This window comes from Oncorhynchus masou, chromosome 8 (assembly GCF_036934945.1).
Source record: "Oncorhynchus masou masou isolate Uvic2021 chromosome 8, UVic_Omas_1.1, whole genome shotgun sequence".
NCBI classification, from domain to species: Eukaryota; Metazoa; Chordata; class Actinopteri; order Salmoniformes; family Salmonidae; genus Oncorhynchus; species Oncorhynchus masou.
The window spans coordinates 35,531,334-35,547,215 of record NC_088219.1 but is presented as its reverse complement, the minus strand read 5'-3'; the positions used below and the strand labels follow the sequence as shown (position 1 = coordinate 35,547,215).

At 46.1% G+C, this 15,882-nt stretch overlaps 1 protein-coding gene across 3 annotated transcripts in view; it reads right to left on the bottom strand.

The window, feature by feature from the left end:
* The window catches only part of LOC135544570 (disabled homolog 2-interacting protein-like), a 222,288-nt gene that overhangs the window by 124,645 nt on the left and 81,761 nt on the right, over positions 1–15,882 (bottom strand). For all 3 annotated transcript variants that reach the window (XM_064972288.1, XM_064972286.1, XM_064972287.1), the window contains exon 3: positions 7,069–7,187. In XM_064972288.1, coding sequence (XP_064828360.1) covers positions 7,069–7,187 — 119 coding nt within the window. The remainder of the gene's footprint in view (positions 1–7,068; positions 7,188–15,882) is intronic.

Sequence of the window (15,882 nt, the reverse complement as noted above, 5' to 3'; positions counted from 1 at the left end):
CCGCTCCTTGAAAGCGGCAGCTCTAGACTTTAGCTCGATGCGAATGTTGCCTGTAATCCATGGCTTCTGGTTGGGATATGTACATACAGTCACTGTGGGGACGACATCATCGATGCACTTATTGATGAAGCCGATGACTGAGGTGATATATTCCTCAATGCCATTGGATGAATCCCGGAACATATTCCAGTCTGTGCTAGCAAAACAGTCTTGTAGTTTAGCATCCGCATCATCTGACCACTTCCGTATTGAGTGAGTCACTTCCGTATTGAGTGAGTCACTAGTTGTTGCTTGTAAGCAGGAATCAGGAGGATAGAATTATGGTCAGATTTGCCAAATGGAAGGCACGGGAGAGCTTTGTATGCATCTCTGTGTGTGGAGTAAAGGTGGTCTGGGATTTATTTCCTCTGGTTGCACATGTGACATGCTGGTAAAAAATTTGGTAAAACTGATTTAAGTTTGCCTGCATTAAAGTCTTCTGGGTGAGCATTTTCTTCTTTGCTTATGGCCTTGTCAGACGCAGTCCAAGTCGACTGCAGGATGACACTGATGCAGCTAACTGGGTCAAGATAACGCCCATGCCTTTATTATGACATTCTTTTGTATACCCGTTACCCAACCGGGAACAACGTTGACGACTATTGACTACTGAATATAGGCTTACATTTTAGTTGGTTGAGAGCGGTCTTAGTACCAGCTTTCGTTTTTGGTGGTAAATAGACGGCTCCGAAAAATACAGATGAGAATTTTCTTGGTAGTTAGTGCGGTCTACAGCTTATCATAAGGTACTCTACCTCAGGCGAGGAATACCTCGAGACTTCTTTATTATTAGACATTGCGCAACAGCTGTTATTAACAAAAACACACACACCCCCACCCCTCGTCTTACCAGGGGTAGCGTCTCTTTGCTGCCAGTGCATGGAAAATCCCGCTAGCTCTATTGTCCGTATCTTCGTTCAGCCACGTCTCGGTGAAACATAAGATGTTACAGTTTTTAATGTCCCGTTGGTAGGATAATCTTAATTGTAGGTCATCAATTTTATTTTCCAATGACTGCACGTTAGCGAGAAGAATGGAAGGCAATGCAGTTTACTCGCTCACCTCCGGATTCTCAGAAGGGTGCCTGATCTGCAGCCTCTTTTCCGGCATCTTTTCTTCACGCCAATGGCGTGGATCTGGGCCTGTTCCAGTGAACAGACTCATTAAATGACAAAGTTTCTTCCAGTCCGTGGTGAGTAATCGCTTTTCTGATGTCCAGAAGTTATTTTCCGTCATAAGAGACGGTAGCAGCAACATAATGTACACAATAAGTAAAAAAATAAGTTACACAAAATGTCCAAAAAATACAAAATAGCACAATTGGTTGGGAGAATGTAAAACGTCAGCCATGTTCTTCGGCGCCATCTTATTCTGGACTTCCTGACGAGCCGCACCTAGGTGGTAAGGGTAGGTAACAACAGATCTGCCACTCTGATACACAACATGGGGGCCCCTTAGGGGTGCTTGCTCAGTCCCCTCCTGTACTCCCTTGTTTACCTATGACTGCATCTGCATGGCCAAGCACGACTCCAACACCATGAGTAAGTTTGCCGACACAACAGTGGGTGGCCTGATCACCAACAACGATGAGACAGCCTCTAGGGAGGAGGTCAGAGACCTGTCAGTGTGATGCTAGGATAACAACCTCTCCCTCAATGTGATCAAGGGCCGAACATGCCCCCATTCTCATCGACGGGGCTGTAGTGGAGCAGATTGAGAGCTTCAAATTCCTTGGTGTCCACATCACCAACGAACTGTCATGGTCCAAACACACCAAGACAGTCGTGAAGAGGGAACGACAATGCCTATTCCCCCCCAGGAGACTGAAAAGATTTGGCATGGATCCTCAGATCCTCAAAAAGTTCTACAGCTGCACCTTCGAGAGCATCCTGACTGGTTGCATCACCGCCTGGTATGGCAAATGCTTGGCCTCCTACTGCAAGCCACTACAGAGTGTAGTGCGTACGGCCCAGTACATCACTGGGACCAAGCCTCCTGACATTTATGACCTCTATACCAGGCTGTGTCAGAGGAAGGCCCTAAAAACTGTCAAAGACTCCAGCCACCCTAGTCGTAGACTGTTCTCACTGCCACCGTACGGCAAGCGGTACCGGAGTGCCAAGTCTAGGTTCAAAAGGCTTGTTAACAGCTTCTACCCCCAAGCCATAAGACTCCTGAACCAGACTACCCGGACTATTTGTATTGACTATCCCTTTGAGCACAGTAAAGTTCTAATTTACACTTTGGATGATGTATCAATACAAAGACGTTTTAATTATTTATTTTACTATGCAATTATTTTACTATGCAATACAATGACAGCCTTGGAACAGTGGGCTAACTGCTTTGTTCAGGGGCAGAACAACAGATTTTTACCTTGTCAGCTCGGGGATTCGATATATAGCTACCTTTCGGTTACTGGCCCAACATTCTAACCACGAGGCTACCTGCCGCCCCTGATAGTGTGTCCTTCCTAACTCGCTTACCAGAGAGGAAGAAAAACAATCAGGGATTTCACAATGTGATAGGAGAAAACTGAGGATGGATTAACAACATTGTAGTTAATCCACAAAGCAACCTAATAGAAAGAAAAAAAATGAGGAAGTAATTCAATTTTTGTCTTGAATACAAAGTGTTATGTTTGGGGCAACTCCAACACATAACTGAGTACTACTAAGCATAGTGGAGGCTGCATCATGTTATGGGTATGCTTGTAATCGTTAAGGACTAGGGAGTTTTTCAGGATAAAAAATAAACAGAATGGAGCTAAGCACAGACAAAATCCTAGAGGAAAACCAGGTTTAATCTGCTTTCCACCAGACATTGTGAGATGAATTCATCTTTCAGCAGGACAGTAAGTAACCTAAAACACAAGACCAAATCTACACTTGAGTTGCTTACCAAGAACACAGTGAATGTTCCTGAGTGGCTGAATAACAGTTTCGACTTCAATCTACTTGAAAATCTATGGCAAGACCTGACAATGGTTGTCTAGAAAATATCAACAACCAATTTGACAGAGCATGAATCATTTTTGAAAGATTAATGGGCAAATGTTGCACAATCCAGCTGTGGAAAGCTCTTAGAGACTTACCCTGAAAGACTCACAGCTGTAATCACTGCCAAAGGTACTTCTACAAAGTATTGAATCAGGGGTGTGAATACTTTCTAAAGACACTATCACTTGAAAGGTCATTTCATGACCTTTCAGAACCACTTGTCAACAAAGTTGAGATTCTGTTTTTAAAGACCTTTATATGGCTAATTCTGTTATGTGCCCTAGAGGTCAACGTTCTGTGGACCTGTATGTAAATGGGATGTTTCTGTATTTAATTTTCAATACATTTGCAATAGATTTGCTAAAAACATGTTTTCACTTTGTCATTATGAGGTATTGTGTGTAGATAAGACTTCCTGATCAAATTAGAGGCTAAACAAAGATGGGTGAGAAAGAAAATCTTCACTTGAGCCAGTTTGCTACAGCAGGAAAATAATCCTTCATCAACAGGAAATGTGAATCATTATGTGGATTATAATTAATGGACATTTTTGTAGGGGGTTTATACATTTTCCATAAGAGAACATCAAATGAAATTTCTAGGTGGAAATTATAAACTTACAAGGCCTTTTTTAACCTTAAATACACTAAAATGAAGTACTCCTGCAACAGAGTGATCAAGTTAAGATTCTACATCTGTAGCTGCTGTCAGCAGAAACAGCAGGCTATAGGAGGCTATAAAATGCCTCTAGGCTGGAGAAATTGACCCATCAATACCTTTGTCATTATACTTCCATTAGAAAGACCTCCCACTGAGCTCATTGTGTTACCTGATAACACTGCTCTCCTCGGCCATAGAGAGGATACAGAGATGGTATCTTGATGACTGCAGCAGGCTATATCACTAGTGGGCTGATTAGGCATGTGTATTAAAACTTTTGCCACTCCTTCAAATGAGACACACATGAATGCCTGACTCATACACACACACACACACACACACACACACACACACACACACACACACACACACACACACACACACACACACACACACACACACACACACACACACACACACACACACACACACACACACACACACACACAGTAACATATTCCTCAGGGAATTAGGAGTGCTGGTTAACAGTAAATAAAACATTACTAGGGTATCTGGCTGCAACATGGACAGACTGGTCTGTGTATCTGTGTTGTACCACACTTCTCTTTGATAAGCCGATACATACATCTGCTCCGTACTGTACCCTTCTGTGGTGTGTGTGTGTGTGTGTGTGTTTGTTTATTCCTGTCTGTCAATCTCCATTGGCTCATTCATCCCCATCCTCTCCCCTCCACTCTATAGTCGCTCCTATCTGTCATGTCTTTAATTTTAGTCTAGAGTAAGGGGTTTGCCCTTAAGCCTGGAGGGAAGCCAAATGCTGTATATACTGTAGAGCCATTATTGCATGGAACCCTGTTCCATCTCATATTGCTCAAATAAACAGCAAACCTGTTTACAAAATCAAACAGATGAAGCAACACCTCAGGGCACAATGCATCTCCCGTATTTGACCGAAACATTATGTGCATGTATTGATATGTAGGCTGTGTGTGCTGTAATAAACTGTATATAGTTCTGTCCTTTAGCTGTTCTGGTCTATTAATGTTCTGATTTATGTCACGTTTCAAGTTTGTGTTTACTCCAGGAAGAGTAACAGTTTATGGGGATCCTAATAAAATACCAAATACCCTGTAACTATTCCCAGGTCGTTGCTGATTAACAGTTTTGAATAATTCATGCTGTCCAGCTGCTGTTCATCTGCAGGTCAGTCTGAGTGACAGACAGATAGATTCAGCTTTAATGGGACCGTGTGTGTTATTAACGGGTGTGTGCGTTCTCCCTCTTCCATCCTCCCTCCCCCTTCCCCATCCTCCTCGCCCTACTCCCCTATCCTCCGTCCCTGTCCCACCTCAGATGATTCTGGAGGTTCAGTTGCATGTGACTCTATGTGACTGTGGGCCATGTGAGTTTCAGTGTGTATGGGACTCTGCCCTGTGGGAAGCCTGTTCCTGAGCTGACAGACAGTGGAGTGTCATCAAATGCCTTCACATGAGATCACACTCTACAGGGGGGAAGTTAATGACATAGACACACTGCACTGTACTGGTAGGGGAATGTATCAAAGTGTCACCTGGGATACTAGATGGTAGAAATGAAACTGTTATCAGTCTTGTGTGTGTGTGTACGTGGGTGGGTGTATAAAAATAATGATGTGTGTGTGTGTGTGTGTCTGTGGCGTTGTAGGGGAGATAAGGAGCTTCCTGGACGGTCTAATTTCCTGTCCGACATTTGCGTTCTGCACTGAGCGCTTTATCACAGGAAAACACAGAGCGAAACTAAACCCACAGTCCGAGACAGGGAGACCGAGAGAGAGAGAACAAGAAAGAAAAAGGGACAGAGGGAGGGAGGGGGAAGGAAATAGAGCCATGTAACCATGATATAATTTGTCCAAGCAGTGGGAGGAACAGAACAGAACAGAACAGCACTCCACTCTGCTCTACATTGACGGAGAACTCACAATATTCCATGATGACACCTCCTGATTCTAACGGCTCATTAAAAGTAGGTGGGTAGTCTCCAGCTATAGCAGAGTCTACTGACAAGCTCAAAACGCGCGCGCACACACACACACACACACACACACACACACACACACACACACACACACACACACACACACACACACACACACACACACACACACACACACACACACACACACACACACACACACACACACACACACACACACACACACACACACACACACAGACATGCCTTCTGACAGGCTCAGAGCAGCAGAGAGACAGAAGAACTCCACGTACAATTACAGTGCTCCTTTATATCCCTACTAATTACCCAGCCCAGGCAGACAGATCGCCTCATCTCCGATCCCACCCAATCATCGTTTAAAGTGCCAGCAGAGCTAAAAGTCTTTATCTGACACGAATAAAAGGGACAGTCAAACACAAAGTGCTAGTGTAGGAGGATGAGCAGTGAAAACACAACTTAGACTCTCTGGGATGAAACCTAATTGGGATCGTTTGAAAAGAGCAAAAATGTTTTCAAAGCGGCTGATCCCGAACTCGTGAGTAAATGACATGATCTTGTTAAAGATTTCCTTTAGAGTAACAGCTATCAAAATCACTCCGAATGAGCTCTGGGCGAGGAACCAGCGTGACTCAGAAATCCACATTCATTCCCCACCGAGATTCGTCGCGAAACATTTTCTTTTGCTCTCTCACATACCCAATAGGGTTCGAATGGAGCTGGCATTTCAACATGAAGGGACCGGCCACATGTAATAGAACCGGTGGTGAATGGCAAGCGAAGGGCAAAAGGGAACCTGGAGTAAGATGTGTGACATTTAGCCATAAATCACCTGTGAGACAGACAGAGCCAGGGCCCTGGGCTTCGATTGGTCCAGTCTACGCTGCAGCAGCATGGCCACAGAGGTAAGAGTGTCACCACTAAGACACACGCAGAGGAGCGCACATCCATCACACTCAGCCTCAGCCCACAGAGAGACGGAGAGGGAGAGAGAGAGCGAGAGGGAGAGGGAGGGAGCGAGAGGGATCGGGGAGGAGGGAGGGAGGGAGGGAGGAAGGAAGGGAGAGAAGGGGAGGGAAAGAGAGGGAGGAAAACTGAGCGAAGCAGAAACCGAAGTAAAGGGAGGAGGAGAGAAAGAGAGGGAGAGTTGGAATGACAGATTGGAGAGCAGAGCTCGGCTGGTTTTCACTGACAACACAAGCATGTCAACAGCGACCTCTGTAACCAGCCATCAGTCAAAGACGCATCCAAACAAAACAGATCTGCCAGCACAGAGTCTAGGACACACAAACAAACACACAAATCCCCCAAAGGCAGATCAAAGATCCAGTATCAACACAGGCCCTCACACACAAACTAATACCAGTGTGAAACCACAGCGTAAAACAGCTTTAATGTACAACCACTGGGCCGACTGTACCTCTCATTGTCCACACTCCTGAAGCCAGGCAGGATGTGTCTGAAGCTGGAGTTACGGTCCAGTTTGGGCTGGCTCTTAGTACGCTTTATAGAACCCTTCAGCCTCCGACTCAGAAAGCCCTGGAGAAAGAGAGAGGGAGGGAGAGAGAGAGAGAGAGAGAGAGAGAGAGAGAGAGAGAGAGAGAGAGAGGTCATCAATAACAACATAATGACACAGGATAATGACATGAAATGAATGAGTAGATGTTTCCAATCAGTCCAACGTTACAGTAATAATTCTATTGATAAAGCACTGTCGGTCCAGTGAATAAATTATCGATAATAGCTCATAGATGGGCTTGGAAAGTCAAGTCAAGGACAGACAGGCCTGGTGATTGAGAACTGTCTGTAGATATGAGGCTATATAAGACCTTAGAGAGATGTCACACGCCCTCAAAGGGAATATTCGCACTCTCACTTGTACACACCACTAATCAGTCACTCACAGTCCGTCTATTTATCTTTTCAGCTTTTGCATCCAACCTTTCACCCAATCCCCCTCTCCCTTTCTCGTTCTCTCTCTGCACTTTTCTCAAGATCCTACTCCGCCACATCTGCATCCCATGTCAGACTCCCTCAAGTACCTCTCTGTTTCCATAGAAACTGTTGGCTGGCATTGAGAGAGAGAGAGAGAGAGCGAGCGAGAGAGAGAGAGAGAGAGAGAGAGAGAGAGAGAGAGAGAGATAGAGAAACATGGAGTAGAAAAGGAACGCAGCAAGTTTTTTGGGGAGGACAAAAGGCCGAGCTAGTGATTTCCAGCTGACACAGCAGAGAAGGGAGTGATGATAACGACATTAAGACGCACTGAGAGAGAGGAGAGCAGAGGAGTCACTTTAGTGTGCCCTCAATCTGTCTGAGGTGAAGGGAGGGGAGGAGAGGGGGAGGTTGGGCAGAGAAGGAACTGTAGGAAAAGAGACAAAGAGAGAGAGCGAGAGACGTATTGCTGCTCCGTGAGGACGCGGTTGCCTCCGCCTGAGCGGCACGATGCCACTCATACACACACACAGAGACACACACAGGCACGCACAAACACAAACAGCCTGCAGCACACCTACCCTGGACGCTGACAGAAAACAAACGATAAACAGGCCTCCATCCCGCTGATAACACACCTGTATAATTAACACCTGCAATGTGAATGAGTGTGTGTGTGTGTGCATGTGGCCAAGTGGCGTGGCACTGTTGCAGCCACAATAATAGCGATAGAACCTGGCCAGCAGATCACAGAGAACACTGTTATTGTCATTCTCTGGATAGGGAACAAAGACGCTGTCACTCCTCCAGACACAGGAACTTACGACACAATGCACTCAAAGTTCAATCGCCGTTGACATGGCCACACATGAGGTATGTGAGGCAGCGCCACACAGCTCGGTCTTGTCAAATGTGTGTTTATGTACAGAAACGTACAGTGATGTGGGATAAGGTAACCAATCTTCATGTAGGTGCAGTGGCACAGCCTGGAGCTGGTTCTCTAGTATGCTCCAGCCAGCCTCTTCAAATCCCATTAGCTAAATGAATAAAGCTTCATCAGTCCTGATGGCTGGGAGGTCTAGACAGCCCCACTGCTCTCCTCGCCTCTCTTTCTTTCCTCCTCTCCTCCCATCCATGCAATGACTCCCCGGCTGAGGGATTAGCCAAAATAAATCAGTCATGTTATTGAGCGGCTGGGTTTGGCTGACAAGCAGCCCTTGGTTTGTGTGTATGTGTGCTGTGTGTGTGTGTGTGTGTGTGTGTGCGCAGTGTTTGGATAAGGAATGGGGTAATCATAGGGTAGAGTGAGTCAGACTATTCACCTTGAGTATTTATGGCATGACAATGTAATGAGGTTGGCATCTTTATTTAGTTACAGCCTCCAATCAGGCCATTCACGACATGACATGTCTGTCTTACCAACGAGGAGTGAGAGAGATGGAGAGAGGGGGGGGGGGGTAGAGAGCAGAGGAGGCTGGTTGGAGGTGCTATTGGCATACATGTTCATTGTAATGGCTGGAATGGAAATATCAAATATCAAACATGTGAAAACAACGTTTGACTTACATTTACACGTTAGTCATTGAGCAGACACTCTTATCCAGTGCGACTTACAGGAGCAATTAGGGTTAAGTGCCTTGCTCAAGGGCACATCGACAACGCTCTTAGCCGCTAGGCTACCTGCCTCCGTTCCATTCATTCAATTTCAGCCCTTACAATGAGCCCGTCCTCCTATAGATACCCCCCACCAGCCTCCTCTGGTAAAGAGCGAGGTAGAGTGTGTGTGGTATGTTGTCACAGGTTGTTTGATCCCCTGGGAGCCTCAGAAAGTTTGCACGGCAATTTCAGACACACACACACACACGCGCACGTTCAGTACACAGGCACACACACACAGACCAAGACACACACACACACACGAGCGATGCGTTGGGCTGATTTATAATCTGCCGCCCCGCCTTTATATCTGCGGGGCGGGCGGGATGAAATAAAGAGAAGACAAATACATTGTGAGGATACATTGAGGTTGTCCGCTCATTACCTTAGGCTATCTGCCGTTAGTGCGTGAGCCTAAGCTTTAGGGCCTATAACTGTACGCACGACAAGCAGCCGAACATGCCAATCGCCACTTGCTTTTGGGAAAGGTGCAGAAAAAGCTCACGCTGATCCACGAAGGCAAAGAGGGACGTCAGAGTTGAATTCAATAAGAGAAAAGCGGCGAAATGGGGAGCCGAAAATAAAGAGAAGGGAGGGGCCCGAAAAGTCATGTTTAGGAAAGAAATTGGTGAAAGAGGATGATAGCGGGTGCCGGCTATGTTATGTGTGATGATGGCGAGGCGCTTTACAAATTCGACAGACAGAAGACAGGGACTTTAAATAGGCCTATGGCAAGTCAAGGGGACTGTAGCCTGATGTTCAGATGGGTTAAATGGAAACTGAAATCTGGACACGGGACAGTAGATCTAGGAGGAATTGATGCCTCTTGGGTATTTCAGACTGTTTACATGATGAATCTGTCAATTTTTTTTAATGATTGGGCTTTGCTTATCGTGTATTGTTGTGTATAATGACCTGTATTTGATTGTGTATATGAATGTGTAGTTTAATGTGTTTATTGTGTTTTTTCCCCTGTGTATTGCGGTGCTATACACGACTCATCTGGAAAAGAGACCTCGCTCTCAGCATTGACTCCCTGTCAAAATACATGTTAAAATGAAAAAGTACAGTAAAGAAAGCTCTCACATGTCAAAAGTCCTGCAGAATTATATACATATATAATTATACATACATTTCTTGCAGTAAAATGATACACCAAATTTAGGCTATACTTTAATTTGAGAAAAGGAGTGACCCAACGCACCACTAACACACACACACGCACACCTACACACACCTACACACACACACACACACACACACACACACACACACACACACACACACACACACACACACACACACACACACACACACTCTTGTCCATTTCCAGACAACTCTAAAAAATCCCATTTTCCCTAACCCCTAACCAAACAAGCAGAAGTAATTCCACATCTCACACTAAAAAAAGCACAAATTTTGATTCATTTACTCTTCTTGTGGGGAATAGTTAAACACACACACGACCTCTTTTCCCTCCCTCTCACACGCGAGAGTGTAGGACTGCACGCGCGCTGGGCTAACAAATGAAAGCCCCATCCATTCCTCTTAGCCAGATAAATACAGTAAGTGAATGGAGCCCTGTCCCTGTAGGGTAATGGAGGGGTGGGGTATTAGTGGCTAGCTGGCTTGCTGCTTTGGCTTGCGTTGTTAGTCACTCTCTCCCCTTCTCCCTCTCTCTCAGTCTCTCCTTCTCCCTCTCTCTCCCTGTCTCTCATTCCCCTGACCTGAACCTCAGCTACCGGCTGTTTCGAGAGAGACAGAGAGGGGGAGGGACGGACAAAAGCTACAGGTTCTTTTCCCAGTACTCCTCCTCCTCTCTCTCCCTCTCCTCTAACTCATATTTGATCTGGGGGTCATAATGAGGCTGTGTTGGCCTATTTACTCTGTGATTTGAAACGCTCTGTTCACAAATTCACGTTACTGCCTGTCGCGAATTGCATAAAAGTTGATGGTGTCTATTTTCGGATCACTTCTGATCATTTCTGATCACACTCGTTCGGTAGGAGTGGGTTAAGGGCATACAGAATAGCAACCGACACTGTACACTCTCAGTCAGTTCAATATAAATGACAGGCACTAGAACTAGCAACTACCATCTACCACCCGAGCGTCTGGGAACCAAGGACACTGCCCTGCCAAGGTGAGCCATTCGTCGAGCTCAGGGGTAGGCAATCCTGGCCCTGATTAGATAGACAGACAGGAGTGAACGATAGAGAGGGTGTGATAGAGAAACAGGAGGGAACGAGAGATGAGCAATACAAGAGAGAGAGAGAGGGGTGAAAGAGGGTGAATGAGCAAAAGAGAACTTAGTAAAGGACCACCTCCCTCCTGGAGACTCATGGCTCATATGTGTTGTATAAGTGATGTGTGAGCTGGTTGGTTTGCCGATCAGGCCCTTGTCACTGCCCGGTTCTCTCCGACCCGAGTGGACCCGCTCCACACTAAGACAACACGGGACGGAGGGCATTTTGGGTCGAGTTTAACACAGTGACACCTTCCCTCGTTGCACCCTACGACTACCTGTACTGGGACGGCCCTCTTCGTCCTCAACTCAGCCTTAAATGCCATTCAAACTATCGCGTGCTTTGATCGCCGTGAGATGTTCTCGCAAACGATCCATACGTCCACATATTTCCAAACCCTGTGCTTTATCAAAGATGATCAACACTTGAATACATAATAGCTTCACCGCATTTAAATGACGGTCATAAACGATAATGACATTATATTCTTCAAACCTCCATAGTTTATAACATACATTCCACCATCCAAGACACCAAACTCATTTATGCAAAACACGTTAAACATGGCTCTGACTGTTAACAGTAAAGGCTGTTTACAGAATGACACCTTTCCGTTCATTATTGTGACACATATTCTCCTAGCCTAGTGGTTATCGTTGTGAGAACACGCTAGCAACATGCCGGTAGCAACGGAGTAGCGTCATGACGATACGGCTGTCACAGCCAGAGGAGACCCCTTTACCATTACATGTTAACACACCGTCCGTCACAACAGCCTCGTTCGTTAGTCCCAACTCACCTCGGCTGACAGCTAATTAGGCCTAGTGTGTGTATGTGTGTAGGTGAGAGTGTGCGTGATGGTACGGCTGGGTCAAAAATAACCGAACGGGTGTTCTGTCCACTATTCACCCAAAGCTGAGACATCCAGTGAGGACCTGCAGTACACGAGAGTAAAATAACAGAGAGTAAACATACGGCAAGGTACAGTAAAGCCCTAGAATACACAATCAAATATGGATTTGTTGACACTTACAGTTCTGTGAAAGAGTATTTGCCCCCTTTTCAGATTTCCTATATTTTTGCATATTTTTTTTTACACTGAATGTCATCAGATCTTCAACCAGAACATAACGTTAGATAAAGGTAACCTGAGTTTACAAATAACAGCAAAACGTGATACTTATTTATTGAAATAACAAAGTTACGCAACATCCAATTCCCCTGTGTGAAAAAGTAATTGCCTCATTGCACTCAATAACTGGTTGTGCCTCCCTTCAGCAGCAACGACTCCAACCAAACGCTTCCTGTAGTTGTTGATCAGTCTCTCACGTCGCTGTGGAGGAGTTTTGGCCCACTCTCCCATGCAGAACCGCTGTAACTCAGAGACTTTTGTGGGTTTTCAAGCGGGAACGGTTCGTTTCAAGTCCTGCCGCAGCATCTCAATCGGGATTAGAACTGGACTTCGACTAGGCCATTCCAAAACTTCTTCAAATGTGTTGCTTTTTAACCATATCCATGCAGACTTGATTGTGTGTTTTGGATCATTGTCTTGCTGCGTGACCCAGCTGCGCTCCAGCTCACAGACGGATGGCCTTGTAGAACTCTCTGATACAGAGCAGAATTCATGGCTCCTTCTAATTAAAGCAAGACGTTCAGGTCCTGCGGCAGCAAAACATCCCCAAACCATCCCACGGCCGCCGCCACGCTTGACCGTTGGTATAAGGTTCTTACTGTGGAATGCAGTTTTCGGTGTTTGCCAGACATAAATGGGACCCACCTCGTCTAAAGTACCGGAGTATCAAAAATATGCAAAAGCAGAGACAATTAGAAAGGAGACAAATACCTTTCCACAATGCAAACACCTGTACGTCTGAGATGACTCACTCAAACTGACTGTATTTCTGCCTGCTTTTGTCTGTGCGCACTGCGGTCATGCACGTGTGTGTCCATACTCCCGTTTCCTCTGCGCCAGCGGTTTGTTGAATCATCTGTCTTTTGTTTGAGCAGAGGGGACACCAGTCACAGCAGGCTACCATTCCACAGCCCCCCACATGCACACAAAATCACTGGGCCAGAGTCTCCAATTAGACCCCTAGAACAATCTGAGACCGAGGGGGAGGAACGTAGGGGGGAGAGTGGGAGGGATAGAGGGAGAGATTGGATGAGAAGAAGTCCTAATTCAGAATCAATTTGCCGAGGCGTTGCAATCAGCCTCAAGGGTTTGTCGTGTGGCTGTGCGAGAAGAGTCAAATTGGGTTGGCACCACTCTCTCCACTTTAGCGGAGAACAGGACAAAATGGTGTACCCTGCACTCTTAGCATGAAGGTGCTATCTCGAACCTAAAATAGTTTGTCACCTGTCCACATTTATTTATTACTTAACCTTTACTTAACTAGGCAAGTCAGTCAATAAGAACAAATTGGTATTTTACAATGACGGCCTACCCCAGCCAAACCCTCCCCTAACCCGGACGACGCTGGGCTAATTGTGCACTGCCCTATGGTACTCCTGATCACAGCTGGTTGTGATAACAAACCCTGGTTTGATCCCGGGTTGTGTGCCCGCTTTATCACTGAGACTCAGGGCCTTAGACCGCAGAGCCACTTGGAAAGTCTCATTTTAGAACCCTTTGAAGAACCTTTCTGGTTCCAGGTAAAACCTTTTGGTTCCAGGTAGAAGCCTTTTGGGATCCATGTGGAACACTTTCCACAAAGTTTTTTTTTAACCCGGAACCAAAAAGGGGTTCTCTTATGGAGTCAGCCAAAGAACCCTACACACACATGGGCTCCCGAGTGGCACAGCGGTCTAAGGCACTGCATCTCAGTGCTAGATATGTCTCTACAGACCCTGGTTTGATCACGGGCTGCATTACAACCGGCCTTGATCGGGAATCCCACAGTGCGGCGCACAATTGGCCCAGCGTCGTCTGGGTTAGGGGAGGGTTTGGCTGGGGTAGGCCGCCATTGTGAATAACAATTTGTTTGTAACGGACTTGCCTGGTTAAATAAAAAAACAAAAATTCTAAGAGTATGGGTTAGTTGTTTGGGGGAGAGAGAGAATTCTTCAACCAAGTGTGTGTCAAGTCTTCTTATCGAATCAGCGTGTGTGTTTGCATGACAGAGTCCGGGGCCGGGATAACTGTGTGAGAGAGTCATTTTGACAGATTTAGCTCAAAGCCTAGGAGGGGGTACTTTAGATGTCAGGTATGGTATTTCAGAAGGAGAGAGGGGGCTAAGAGCTGGGATGTCCTTCCACCAACTGGCCAGGATGGACGGAGGGTGAGGGATGTCACTCACTCACACATACGTATTCACACACTACATTGCATCTCAGCAAACGCATTGGGCAAAAAGTGGACTGTACCCTTACTTGCCAGAAGAGGGCACTGTAATGACAAACATATGGAACAGTCTGCAGATACGCTGATGTTAAATCTATTGTCGTTTCATTGTGTGTGTGTGTGTGTGTGTGTGGGGGGGGGGGTATAAAGTTACCCTAATTCTATGTTAGGTTTGAGATGTTATCGCTTATGGTTTAAGGGATGGTTTGAGTTTGGTAAGCTGATCCTAGAAGTGTGCCTAATGGGCCAGGCACCTTCTACCTCTATCATATCATATCCAAACATGAACTTAATGGCCTCATGACTCAGGAGAAAGAGAAATGGTCATGTGACTCTACAGCGAGACACAGTGGCTTCATCTCATCACTTTTCTCCTCTCCTCTCTCATTCCCTCCATTCCTCTCCTCTCTTTCCTCATTCTCTTTGAGTCCCTGCAGGGAGCAGTTTAACTGACACCCGGTGGATGGATATAAAGCCTGTCTGTCGGACTCCTCTGTGTCTCACTAATACTTTGTTTCCTCTCTCTCGCCCCCTTTTGTCTCTCTTCTGCACTCTCTCGCCTCACCTCTTACCTCTCTCTCTCTCTCAACTTCTCTCCTGCCCTCTCGCTCGTACGGGCACGCGCGCGCGCACCATGAATGTTTAGCCACGGCAGGCGCAGCCCCTTGCCACAAAACTTTGTCTGCACGCACAACCACACTACCATTCTCTATCCATAATCTCAACGAGCCAATCCACAGCAGCTTTATTTGCCATTAAAACCTGGTGGAAACAACTGCTCGGTTCATAAAACACACTTCAGTCTCACTTTGTGGAAGTTCAACCGACGGCTCCCGTTGGCATTCATGTGTTTTTAATATGGCTTCCAGTACACGGGGTTAGTGTCAGAGGCACATCAACTATCTTTTATAGGTACGGTCAACAGACAGCAATGGTATTCTGTGGACACATGGCGTGGTGCGGAGGGTTTTGGCATTGTCATAGAGAGAGATAGATGGAAGGAGAGCGAGTAGACAGAGACAGGACCTACATCAACTTGAGTCCGACAAAAGATGGAGAC